General features: G+C 51.4%; 1 protein-coding gene across 3 annotated transcripts in view; it reads right to left on the bottom strand.

The window, feature by feature from the left end:
* Window positions 1-13925, bottom strand: part of LOC309637413 (protegrin-2-like) — a 35006-nt gene extending 21081 nt beyond the window's left edge. For 2 of the 3 annotated variants that reach the window (XR_014250522.1, XR_014250523.1), the window contains exons 1-3: window positions 10699-13925; window positions 9955-10062; window positions 7133-9812 (exon numbers count right to left, since the gene is read on the bottom strand). Coding sequence is in view for 1 of the 3 variants with exons in the window: in XM_082412021.1 (XP_082268147.1) it covers window positions 9073-9135; window positions 9741-9812; window positions 9955-10062; window positions 10699-11130 (675 nt within the window). In the remaining 2 variants the exon portion in view is untranslated. Of the gene's footprint in view, window positions 1-7132; window positions 9813-9954; window positions 10063-10698 lie in introns of those variants that run through there. The other variant, XM_082412021.1, reaches the window with a different exon arrangement.

Below are 13925 nucleotides of genomic sequence, written 5' to 3'. Positions count from 1 at the left end.
GCCTGTTTTTATACCATTCATGAGCTAAGAAGAGTGTTTATATTTTTAAACGGTTGAAAAAGTAAAAAACAGAATATTATCACATGGCACATGAAAATCATACGTAATTCAAATTTCAATGTCCACAAATAAAGTTTTATTGGAACATAGCAATGTCCATTCATTTACCTATTTGGCTGCTTTTATACAACAGCAGAGTTGAGTAGTTGCTACAGCAACCATGAAGCCCACAAGGCCTAAAATATTTACCATCTGGCCCTTTACATAAAAAGTTTGCCAAGCCCTATTCTAGACTTCACTTGTTTGTTATATCCAAAGTTATTTGCTTTGGACTCTGGTCTTCTCCCCTGAGGTCTTTGCCATTATTGTAGCAATCTGACTTTTGGCATTCAGATGGTGGGCAGTTGTCAGAAATGGCAGCTGTGTGTCTTCAGGTCCTGTTTTCCTTTTTTTTAATTCCATGTTTCACTGCCTGCACAACCCACCTTCAGTTTACCTGCTAGTCAGTTGTTGGGTTGGAGGCCAATCAGCTTGAAGCCCCTATGGGCCCATTCCAACATGGACTCTGGTTGATCTCCAGCTCTTCAGGACTGCTGAGAAGGGCTTGCCAATTCATACCCTGGTTTTCTCCAAGGCCTGGTACATGGCCTTCCTATAAGCAACCAGGTTCCTGAAGGTGGCCAGGTTAAAGTACTGGCTGAGCAGTCTCAGGGCCACCTGCTTGCTCAGAGACACCTCAGAGAACTCACCATCACCAAAACACTGGACCCATCTCAGGCCAGAAATGACCTAGGGCTTGAAGGCAGCCTTCCAGAACACCACCATGACAAGCCACCAGGGAAAACCCTTGCGTTTTCCCAGATGAAGACCTGTCCTGATCCCTCACTGCCCTTAAGTCTCTGTCCTCTGCAACTTCCTTCAGGGTCTCTAAGCTCTCCTATGGGATATCCTGGGCACAGGGAATTGCTTCTTTGGGGTGCCACATCTTCCATTAGGTCTGGGGTATGGTAGGGGCTAGCAGGGGACTACCATACCAGGCCTGCCCTAGATACTGCCCATTGCCTCAGGGACTTGGTAGTTGAAGACTTGACAGGAAAGACATCCACAGGACTCCTATCTGCCAGACTTGAGCGGGGCACTGGGGAGGAACTATGCCTCTCCCAGTTGGAGACAGTCACTATTTCAGGTTTGACAGCTAGGCTTTCAGATGGAATCCTGGTTCCAGAAAAGAGTTTTGGCATCACTGGAGTGTCAGAGCCAATCCCATCTTCCCCTTCAATACCTCAGCGCCCATCCGCTCCTGACTATAACTTAAGAGGTCTAGACACCTCCCTCTTAGACAGTCATGAACTTGATCTGCAGCTGCCACTGGTCTCTGGGGTGCCAGTGGTCTCTAGGACTAGGGCAAGGGAGCATCTTTGGCAATGGAGTACCGGTTGCTATAGGCCCTATGGGTGATGCGGAACTCTTTTCTTCCCACTGGTATTCTCCCCTCTGCTGAACTGTGTAGTGTCTCCTTTCATTGACTCCTTAAGTCCAGGGGTTCAACTCTGGCCACTTCAAAAGAGTAAAGGTTGGCCCTGCTGAGAACTTGGCTCAAGCACAGCTTCCCAGCCAGATGCTAGGCATTCAATGCCTTGGCTTCCAAACTTCTCTGGCACTGATACCAAAATTACATTTACTTGGATCCCGGTATCAGGGGTCCCCAAGATCACCATCCCCTCCCCCATTCAGTGACTCACTAGAAGGACTCTAAGGATTCAACACAGTTGTACTCACTGTTAGGGTTTATAACAGCAAAAAGATATGCAACAGGATCAGCAAGGGAAAATGACACACGCAGAGTCTGGAGAAATCCAGGCACATGCTTCCTCATGCTCTCTCCCTCCCATAAGGGGACAAAGTGAGTTTCCAACAGTGAAAAATTCAGTAACATATGTGCAGAGTTTCTACTCAGGGAAGGCCACTAAAGCCTCAGATGCCCAAGGTTTTTATTGGGGGTTAGTCATGTAGGCACCCTCTGCTGAGAAGGTATAAAAATTCCAGACTCCCAGAAGGAAGGTAGGTGTCAAGGTACAATGAACTATACCTGTTAGTTAGGGAATAGGGCAAGTGCCAAGTTCCCAGATGCCAGCAAAGGGCCAACCTTGCAAGCAGGCCTTCTAAATATAGCAGCCTCAATCCTACACTGTTAAATCTTTCCACACATTCTCTTAACCCTTGTACCACCTGTTGGACACAGCTCACTGACTCACCTGTTAGTCTATCAAGGGAAGCTCTGAGCATCCACCACACAGGCTATACTATGGAGCCCACAGGCTGCTGCTTTTGGTACAAGGAAGTATCACGGGCCTGATCAGGGAGCGGGACCCACCTCCTCCAGCCCCACTTCCACAAGCACCAGCCCCTGCCCTCCATACCTGGAAAATCACAAATGGGAATAACATACATTAATGGGGGATCCCCAAAGTCCCCCAAAACTTGAGACCCTCAGCCCCACAATATACACACCTGCCTTGGTGTGAGTGCCAGAGAGGGAAAGGCCCCTACTGGAGCCACACAGCAGCCAGAGGCTCCCCTCCATCAGCAGTGCCCAGGTACAAAGCCACCTGAGCACTGCGTGCTCCCGCCAGCTACCTCACTCAGGACCATTTGGCACAGCCTCCCTCCCTTCTTCCCATCACACTTTGGCCTTTGTCAGCCATCTTAAAGGAAGGAGACGGGAGGGGAAGAGATCAGGTCCTCAGCTAGCAGCCCAAGGTCTGGATTATCAGGTTGCTGCTAGCACCAAACAGCTCAGCCATTTTGGATAAGCCCCACGATTAGCATACTATTTCTTTTAAGGCAGAGACTTCAACAACCCCCACTACTCTCACGTCTCCAACTCTTCATGGAAGCGGCAGGTAATACCATGGCCATGACGGAACAGTACCTGGGCTTCTATTCTCAGACCCTGTGCAGGGCATGCAATGCCCAGCTTCTGGCTCTGCTGGTCTAGGTTCCAGCTGTAGTCAATTCCCTGTGCTCTAAGGAGTTTCTACAATACTGAGTTTTGAACCAAGTCCCATCAGTTAGGTAGAGCCCCAGGCCCTACACTGTCTTCTGGGAAGCTGTCTATCTTCCATTCCGGTATCTGTAAGGCATATGACCCCATCAGAAGTTTGCATTATCTGTCTCCCCACAAACCTGAGTCAAAGACCTCCAGCAACATGGCCCAGAGAAAGGCAAGCAGTGTTAGGGAACTGCTGTTACAGAACCTGAAGTGCTGCAGACTCCTTGACTAGAGTCTCAGTCCACTGCTGACTACTGCCCCTTTGTGACCACTCAGGTTCTCCTGCTCCAGTAAGCCTTCCTGACTCATACTCCAATGCCACAGGCAGAGGTGTAACTCCCTCTTATGTCCAACCTGGGTCTCTTCTCAATCACACCACACTACATGTTTAAGTTTAAGTTTCTCCATTTATCTCCCTTCTAGAATGTGAGTTTATTCAGGAGATCATAATAGGATATGCAGGTAGATGAAGAGTCATACCATGCTTCTGGACAAGGTGAATTATACTGCAAGCCAATCAATTCCTTCCAAATTAAATAAACTCAATGCAACACCAGTCAGAATCACAACAGAGAATTTTTATGGCTCTAGACGAGATAATTCTAAAATTCCTTTAAAGAAAATATATAAGAATAGTCAAGAAAATTATGAAAATAAAGACTAAGAAGACTTGTCTTCTAAAATATGACAACACACTGTCAAGCCATAGTAAATAAAAGTGCTTTAGCAGTAGTACAGCAATAGATAGAGTAATGAAACAGAATAGAAAGAAGGGGATGCATACATTGAACTCTTTTCAATATGACTATTTATTTATTTATTTATTTAGGCCGCATCACGTGGCATGCAGGATCTTCGTTCCCCGACCAGGGATCAAACCCATTACCCCTGCAGTGGAAGCACAGAGTCTTAACCACTGGACCGCCAGGGAAGTTCTTCAATATGACTTTTTAGGAGAGAGGAAGTTGAAGGGAAATTCTGACCCTGAGACTATGCCAATTTGTCCTCACCAATCTATAAAAGCTGGAACAGAAAAAAGAAAGTCCCCAGATATAACTTCATGTTCTTACAGTCTTTTTCTGACTTATCCTATTTTCTCCAGGACTCCCCCAGCTACCTGTCCCTGACAGTGCTTAATACAATTCTTCAGACATTTTTGTAATCCTAGCAATTAGGGTAAATTCCTCGGACTGGATTGTGCTATTCCCAAGTATTGGCTTTCCTTCTCTGCAAATGGGTTACACTTCCCCACCCACTGACATCAGGCACATACAAGTGACTTGCCTCACCAGTGAAATATGAGTGGAAATGACGTCTCTCTTCTAAACAGCAACTTTTAAGAGCCACCGTGTGGTTTCATCTCTCTTGCTCTTCTCCCTCTGTCACAGTGCTCCTTGCCCACATAGGGTCTGCCCTTCCACCCTTGGTCATGGATCTAAAGGACACGAAGTAGAGGCAAAGCTAACCCAAGAGCCAAAGCTAACCCACTAAGGGTTAGATAGGATTCCAGTTAGACTGCTGTTGTTAGACTGCCATTGAGATTTGAGGTCATTTATTACTGCAGCATAACTTATCCTACACAGCTCTTCTTTTAGAACTACCACTAGCAGTAGCTAACACTGATTAAGCAGGTACCACTTACCAGGCACCGCGCTAAGTCCACTGCTTCATTAATCTTCATGACAAAGCCATGATGTAAATACTGCTGCTACCTCTATCTCACAAAAGAGGGAGCCAAGAACTGGGACGTTAGGTCACTGGCTCACAAGACTGTATCACTCCCAAGTGGCAGCGCCAAGCCTAGTATCTAAGTTTCTGGTTTCAGAGCAGCTTCACTTATCACTGCTTCAATAAATGCCTATCGAACCAACGACTGAATGAAAATGCAGAGTGACCAGACATCTAGAATTCACACTGAAGAAGCCAGACTTTTCAGACTGACATGGAGAAAAGGATCACTATCTGACTGATAAGCTAGGTTATGCTCTGGCAACAAGTGACCTCCAAAACTCTAAGTGCCTAAAAGCAATTAAGGTTTTTTCCCCCCTCCCTCATGATACAGGTCAATCACAGGTTGGTCATATCTACAATTCAGATTGCAGAGTAAGAAGGATGGAAGGATGAATGAATGGATGGATGGATGGATGGGTGGGTGGAAGAAAGGGCAATCTAATCATAGTATGTGGCAAATATGGCATCTCAACTCAGTGAGGAAACAGTGCCTCTTTAATAATTGGTGGGAGCAAACTACCATCTACATGGCAGTTCAGTATCTATTAAAAGTGTAAACATGTCTTCTAAAACCATTAGAATCTTCTTCACCTTGGTAGAAAAGAAAACATGAGTCTCAGGAGACATTTGGTTGTGAGAGATGCATCCTCCTCCAATCTCATGCTCTCAAATCACCATCATGTCCTTACTTTTCTCTCTACAGCACAACCCACCCCAGGAAGGCTCATGGTGGCTAGGGAAAAGGGGCTGAAAAAGCCATTCTGCAGGAACCTCCAACAGAAACATGCAATGTGGTAGATACAGACCCCTCAGACAAGACAGGGTAAGAATGCCCTCCAGACACATCAGCTCCTCTAGGAAGCCTTCCCCAAGAGGCTAGGAAGGCTCTACCAGATGCAAAAATATCCCTTCTCACAGGGCAGCACTATCCAAGAGCAATATGAGAGCTACAGTGCCAACCAAATATGTAATTTAAAATTTCCTGGACTTCCCTGGCAGTCAAGTGGGTAAGACTCCGCGCTTCCACTGCACGGAGCATGGGTTTGATCCCTGGTCGGGGACCTAAGATTCCGCATTGCCCCGCCGTGCAGCCAAAAAAAAAAAAAAAAAAAGGTGAAATTCGGGACTTCCCTGGTGGCACAGTGGTTAAGAATCCACCTGCCAGTGCAGGGTACACGGGTTTGATCCCTGGTCCGGGAAGATCTCACATGCCGCGGAGTAACTAAGCCCGTGCGCCACAACTACCGAGCCTGCACTCTAGGGTCCATGAGCCACAACTACTGAGCACGCGCGCCTAGAGCCTGTGCTCCGCAACAAGAGAAGCCACCGCAATGAGAAGCCCGCGCACCGCAATGAAGAGTAACCCCCACTCTCCGCAACTAGAGAAAGCCCCGGCGCGCAGCAGCGAAGACCCAACGGCAGCCAAAAATAAAAATAAATAAATAAATAAATCTTTTAAAAAATAAAAAGTGAAATTACCTTTAATAACATTTAACCCAACATATCTAAGATATTATCATTTCAATCAATATTTTATACTTTTTTCCCAGCCATCTCTCTCTTTCTAAAAAATATTTATTTATTTTATTTACTTATTTAGGCTGCGCCAGGTCTTAGTTGGAGCACGCGGGATCTTGGTTGCGGCATCTTTAGTCGCGGCATGCAGACTTCTTAGTCACCGCATGCATGTGGGATCTAGTTCCCCGACCAAGGATCCAACCCGGGTCCCCTGCATTGGGAGCGGAGTCTTACCCACTGGACCACCAGGGAAATCCCCCCAACCATCTCTTGGAAATCAGGTGTGTATTTGACACTTACAGCACATCTCAAAAAGACGTTAAATTTTCAAGGATTAAAGGGAAGTGTAGTCTTAGCAAAACAATAACCTTGTGTCTGATGGAAAAATGTTTTAGACTTCTTCATTATTCAGTTAGATATTAATTAACAGGAAGTAAAATTAAGAATGCAGTTCCTCAGTAGCATTCGCCACACCTCAAGCGTTCAATAGTCACTGGCAGCCACCGGCTGCCGGAGTGGACAGCGCAAATGGGACCCCCGCGGCGGAAGTCGAGGCGGGGAGATTTGGAGAAGTAGCTGCAAACCACGAGGACAGGGTACTGGACACCACAGGAGGAAACCCCGCCCCACCCACAAGGAAGGCGAGCAGTCGGGAAGGGTGATCTGCACAGCCCACAGCGCGCACCCTCCACCTCCACACCTCCTGAAGGACCAGCCTCAGCCTCGGATACCGCCCACGCCAGCCCGGCGCCTGAGGTCGGAGCGCCGGAGGGAGGGGGGGTGCGGTCACCCTCTTCTCGCCCTGGCACTTCGCCAGCTCGCCCGACTCACCGTCCGCTGCCAAGCCGGAATTGCTCCTGCGGGGTCCACATCTGCGCCTGGGTAGGCGAAGCGGCAGCAACAGCAATACCACCCTGGGCGTCCACTCGCTAAAAGCTCTCACAGCCCGCCCCTGGCCACGGGCGGTGCAAAGGGAAGGACGTGCGTCTGCAGGAAGTGCGTCACGGCGCAGCGCGTGGCCTGCCGGGAAGCGTAGTTTCGGAACAGAGCGCGACCCTCGCGGTTCGGAGAAAGACTGTATTACCGCGTTGACCTGCTGATTTCTCCTCCGGCACGTTTTCTGTTTTTACCACTGGTACCCATAAGCAAAACGTAGTCTTCTTTCCATGCTTTTGAACATTCTATAAATAGCCTTATAACGTATCTACTAGCTCATTTTGCAGTTTCTTTAATGATATACGGTAATCCGTTCATTTTTGTTCACAGCTGTATGGGCTTCCCTGGTGGCGCAGTGGTTGAGAATCTGCCAATGCAGGGGACACGGGTTCAACCCCTGATCTGGGAAGATCCCACATGCCGCGGGGCAACTGGGCCCGTGAGCCACAACTACTGAGCCTGTGCGTTTGGAGCCTGTGCTCTGCAGTAAGAGAGGCCGCGATAGTGAGAGGCCCGCGCACCGCGATGAAGAGTGGGCCCCGCTTGCCGCAACTAGAGCAAGCCCTCGCACAGAAACGAAGACCCAACACAGCCAAAATAATAAATAAATTAATTAATTAATTAAAAAAAAAAGTTCTATTGTAAAAATAGGCCAATATTCCAATTGGCTATTATCCTGTATGTCTCCTTGCACACCCATGGAGAGTTTCTCTAGGGCAGCGGTTCACAAACTTTTTGCTGCAATAATCCTTTTACACTCTTAAAAAGTACTTTTTTCCTGTTTCATTGAGATATTACTGACATACAGCACTGTATAAGTTTAAGGTGTACAGCATAACGATTTGACTTACATATATTGTGAAATGATTACCACAATGTTTCATTAACATCCATCATCTCTATAGATACGAAAAGAAAAAAAAATGTTTTTTTTACTTGTGATGAGAACTCTTAGGATCTACTCTCTTGACAACTTTCAAATATACCACACAGCAGTGTTAACTATAGTCATCATTACATCCCTGTACTTATGTATCTTATAACTGAAAGTTTGTACTTTTTACAACCTTCGTCCAATCTCCACCCACACTCTGGTAACCACAAATCTGATCCCTCTTTCTATGAGTGTGGTTGCTTTTTGTTTGAATGGCATTGAGAAACGGCCACAGTGATGTGTTCAATGCCAGAGGAAAAGCCATGAGGGGTAGGCTTTTCCAGAGTTACGACTGTCAAGGGGAAGCGAAACGTTATGGGTATTGTAACTGCAGGCTTAGCCCTGAGACTGAACGTCTCTGTGAGTGTTTAACAACTGCCTGGCCCCTCCGGACTGTCACCTCCATGTGAGCAGGGACAGCATCCCCACCAGCACTGCACACAGAGCAGGTCTCCTTAAGTCCCTACTGGGTGTTGGAGGAGGAGGGCAGAGGCATGTGAAGCGCACGAGAGGGACCCGAGAATGGAGACGCTGTGCTGGACCTCTTGGCCCTGCTGCCTCTCCCCATGCCTGCCTGGAAGGAACAGCTGCCTCACCCATCTCTATGTTAACAGGAGTGATCCTCTCTCTCTCTCTCTCTCACACACCCACACACACACTCACACACACACCCACACACACCCACACCCAAGAGGACTCTCAGAGTTAAGGACTTGTTCCTGGTAAGACGGAGGAGAGGAGATAAGTGAATTTGAATGCGTAGGAAATTGTTTTCAGAAGAATTTATTTTTCAGAGTCCAAAAGTCTGAGCCAGGATAAGCTGATTCTTAGCATTATTCACTGGGCTGAAATATCCCAAAGATATCTTTGATTCTCTGACCAATTCTCTCAGTCTTTTTGCCTATCTTCTCCTGCCTCTCCGGAACAAGCCAAGCAGCCAGCGAAATAGGCCCACACTCTGAATCTGTGAACCAGGAGGAAACAGACTTCTTTTGGGGACTGGCTCAAGATTAAGACAGGACCACACCCCACCTGAACACCCCCATTCCTGGGCCACTGCAGGAAGCTTGGGGCCCCAATTCACTTCCAGTGTGACACTTGGAGCATGTGGTTGAATACCTAAACTCACAGACAGATGAGAAAACTGGGGCCCACAGATGGCAAGGGGTTTCCCAGGATCACAAGCCCATCCCAACAAAGCTGGATGGGAGCAGGAGCTGAAAGCACATTACTCTAGTCAGTGCCTCTCAGAATTCAGCACAGTCAGAATCTCCTGGAGGCCTTGTGAAAATGCAAATGGCTGGGCCCCAGCCCAGAGTCTGATTCAAGAGGTCTGAGTGGGGCCTGGGAATCTGCCTTTCTGTCAGGTTTCCGGGTGGGGACCCCACTTAGAGAACCACTGCTCTAAGGGATGGCAGAGCCAGTCCTGGGGACCTGGGGCTCGGGTGAGGGAGGGGCCAGGGTAGGAGGGCCTTTCTCTGCCCTCGAAGGGGCAGCGGGTATTTGGTCCAAAGGATGTTCCACAACCCATCCCATTATCAGCTCCACAACACAGAAGGGGCCACTCACCTCATTACAGTTTATGTCAAATTGGTCCTTGGACTGGTCCAGGGTGACTGTCCCCACACACTGTTTCACCAGCTGGAAAGGGAGGCTCGAGGTCAAACTGGAACCCTTGAGTCATCACCTCCCAAACTCAACACAGGGGCTGGAAATCTTCCCCGAAGCCCCCTGTTCACATCCCTGGGAAGCATCCGCCAGTGCCCCCAGTACCCAGCCTCACCCCATTCTCCTTGAAGTCACACTGCTCCGGGGGCTGCTGGGTCGTGCTGGGGCACACGGTCTCCTTCACCGTGAAGCTTACAGGCTTCGGGGTGTCCGGGTCCTCGTCCTGGTCCAGGATCAAAGTGGGGTGACTAAGCTGAGCTCATGCTCCCTCCTCTGATCTGTCTCCCTGCCCCCACCTAGACGGCAGCCTCTCCAGCCCCTCCTGTGTGCCTGGCCCTGGGCTTGGTGCTGGGTGCACAGGGGAAGGGGACAGAGCCCACTCCTGGCCTCGTGGGCACACAGAGAGCAGGAGGGGACCTCACACCAGCTCTGATGAGAACACCTTCCCCACGGAGGGGCAGAGGCAAGTCAGGGACCACCTGCAGGGAGACATATTGTCACTGGCACCTCCAGGCTGAGCAGAGTCGTTCCTGGGTAGGGGGACACCGAGTTAAGAGGGAACTTAAAGCAGGGAAGTCACATGGCAGAGCCAGTGACCACCCTCTATCCCTGGAGCTCCCAGAGAACCCTTAGGCCCAAAAGGGGTGTACAGGGCGCCTGTTCCCACAGTAGAGATGCTAAGGCAGGAAGCCTCGTGCTGGGAGGGGACCCAGCTCTGGGAAGGTTTCCTGGAAGAGGTGGGAGCCCACCTAGAGGGAGAAGTGCCTTCCTGACAGGAGGTACAGCCTGAGCAGAGGCGGTGACAGTGTGGCCAGGGCTGGCGGGAGACAGCCCCCTCCCCAGGCCCCTCCTGACTCACGGCCTTGGGAAGTGGGTCCAGCTCCAGGAGGCGGTAGAGATTAGCTTCTGAGGACTGCTCGTTGAGGCGATCCACAGCACGGAGCACAGCTTCCCTGTAGCTGAGGGCCTGGGCGCTGGCCGAGGGCACCACTAGTCCCAGCAGCAGTAGCCACAGTGGCCACCGCCCCAGGGCGAGGCTGGCCCTCTGAGTCTCCATGGTCCCCAAGTCGGTCTCCTCCCAGCATGCAGGACCGTCCTTTATGTCCCTCCTGGGCCTGATGCAATGGCCCAACCACACGTCTCCCTGACCTGCCCCATCCCTGATCTCCTCCCCGGCTGTGAGCTGGCCTTGCCTCAGCTCCTGCTGTTGCCTCACGGGATTGCTGGGCAGTGGGCGAGGGAAGCCTCCTGTGAAGGTGAAGAAATGGTATCTCCATCTCCCTGACAACATCTTGGCCTCTCCTGGGGCCCATGGGGGGTGTCATAGGCAGGGTTGCTCAAGAGCGTTGAGTCCTTCAGGAGAGGGAGGACCAGGCTCTGTCTTACGTCCCCTCTGCCTCCTCACTCTGGTCTCCGCAGGAATAGGGTAAAGGAGTGTATTCGGCACCAACCTCCAACTCCAGGCACTGCCTGGAACCCAAGCGGCACTCAGTTAACGTTGGATGAATGGATGACAGCACCAACCCCTACTAGAGTCTTACCCGCCCAGCCTGTCCCTAGGCAGACTTCAACCTCCACCTTCCTGTCCTTGGGTCCAGCCCTCCGCCAGTCAGGGGCTTGGCTGCATCTGTCTCCTGTCCTGGATTCATCCACACTGTTTTCTGGGTCAAATAGTTCTCCACAGGTCCCCACCAGACATGGCCTGTTCCCCTGACCCCTCCTCAACCAAGCATGGGAGGGGTCATCTGCACTGGGACCCCAATTCACTGCCGTCTCTCACACTCAAGGCCACTGCAGGCTGGCCAGTCCTCACTGGATCCAAATTCACACTCAAGCCTTGTCTTCGACTATACAGACTCTGGGGACCCCTCTGTCCTCCTGAAATGGCCCTTGACCAGTTCTCCCCTGATGCCCCTCTCCTGGGTGCCCTCCTGCCTCCCCCGTGGCTCCTGCTCGGTCTCCTCCAAGGACCCTCCTCCGAAGAGGCAGGGCTGGCACAGGTGCATCCGGGCTGCTTCTCCTCCCAGTCCTCACACACTCCTGGGGACACCCTTTCTCAAGATACCAGTTATCAAGGACACACATCACTGGTCTGTATCTCTGAGCTCAAGACTCCCATGAGTGCCCCTGGTGGTCCGCACTGGGCTGTTGGCTGCTGTTGGCTGGGTGCCGCCGCAGGAGCCCTGAGCTGAAAGCCTGGGAGCCCCACCTGCTCCTTCTTCCTCCTGAGGACACTCCCTCTGGCCTCCCACCAGCCCGGCCCAGCTCCTACCACCGTCTTCTCTCCTCTCAAGCGTAGCCACAGCCTCCGGACTCCACCTTCTCTGGTTCCAGGCTCTCCCCAGACCACTGTCCGCCCTCCACACCATTGTCTAGGGGCTCACGCCAAGCACTGATGTGGCCATTTCCCCCGCTGCCTTGAGGCAGGGGCGTCAGGGTCTGGGTCGTGATGCTCCCTGCTGCCCTCAGCCCCTGCCCTGAAGGCCTCAGGTGTCAGGCTGCCCCATCCACCGCAACCACTCAGACAGCGCTGAGCCCCCTGCTCTTCCCCGTCTCTGCGCCTGATCCCTCTGCTTGCGCTGCCCTTCCTGGGGAAGGCTTCCCTGACCTCCAACCAGAAATGGCACCTCCTCCTCTTGGCTCCCACAGCCTCAGGAAGTCTCTTCTGATTTGACCCCCAGTGGCTCCCTGTCCAGTGCTGTGGATCAGACACCAGGCTGGGGGGGCCAGTGTGGGAGGTGGTGAGAACACAGCCGGAAAGATCATGGGCCAAAGCAATAGAGGGGCCACAGGCCAAGAAGGAGATTCTTGTACAGTTTTCTGGAGGAATGACCATGTAGTTGTGAGGCCTGGGGTAGCTCCTGGACTCAGCCGGCCTGCAGGACTCTTGGGGGCATGGCCAGGGCACCTCAGAAGGTGGCAGCCTGGATGGATGGCGCTGGTTGCACACTCAGCCTTGGAGAAGGAAGGAGAGCTGGGCTTCTGTGCAACCTGGTTTCCCAGTCCAGGTGTTGCCCCAAGGGCCTCTTGGTCAAGCTGTGTCTTTTCCCCAAGTCAAGGGAGGAAAAGGAGGTGATTACAGCAGAAAATAATTCGCAATACACATGGTTACTGGGTATTATGAAACCCTCCCTGTGCATTCCTGTCTCTGGACCTTTCCATTTGCTCACACTTCAGACTCAAGTCCCCTTCCCCATCCTCCCTGCATCCCGTGTAGGGTCCTCTGCCAGGTCCTCACACTGCACCTCCTGTAATGGGGGGCCTGCCTTCCATGCCTCCAGCATCTGGCTTTCCTGGTTTAGTCCTCACAGCCTATCAGAGCGGAGGTCTTCTCAGGAAAGACATCACAGCCCTTGTCCCCAGGCAAGTTGCCCCTGACTCCACATCTGGTCCTTGAGAAATCCTCATGTACCCTTCACCCCAACAAACTCAGGTATGAGCCCTGATCCTACATCACCCACTCCTTTGCTCCTCTCAGCCATCCTTCCTGTCCAGACACTTCACGGGAAAGAGAACTGGACCCTAGGCTGCTGTGTCCCCAACTGTGGGGACACCCACTAGCTCTCTGATTTGACCAGCTGATGAGTATAAAATGAGACCCACAGGCAATATCATTCCAACAAGGCCCCCCCACCCTCTGAAAAATGACAGACCTGGACGTGGATCAACTGCCCCCGACTCACCCACCACGCTCGCCCTCCTACAGGGACAAGGGGAGGGAATTCAGCCCCCGCTCCTGCCCTCTGCAGTGAGCAGGGAAGGCAGCCATGGATGCTGTGAGGGTGGGAATTTGGGTCAGGGAGGAAGGTCAGGACCCTCTGCTCAGGGTCAGCTTCCTCCTTTCCCTTGTACCACTTCATGTGAAGCAAAGAGCTGGGGAGGTTATGTCCTCCTGGAAAGCCCTCAGCCAGACTGGGATTTCCCAGGCATGGGCCTAGGAGAAGGAGAGCAGCTAGCAGGAGGGCAGCGCTACCCCACCTCGATCAAACGCCTAACCAGCTCCTCTCCGCAGCATCTGGGGCTGTGTGACAAGGTGAGCTGGGCCCAGGTGGAGGCTGAGTGAGTGGGTGCCTGAGCTTTGCAGAA

The sequence above is a fragment of the Balaenoptera physalus genome, assembly GCF_965194825.1.
Source record: "Balaenoptera physalus genome assembly, chromosome: 11".
Classification (NCBI taxonomy): domain Eukaryota; kingdom Metazoa; phylum Chordata; class Mammalia; order Artiodactyla; family Balaenopteridae; genus Balaenoptera; species Balaenoptera physalus.
This window is presented reverse-complemented; position numbering and strand designations above follow the sequence as displayed.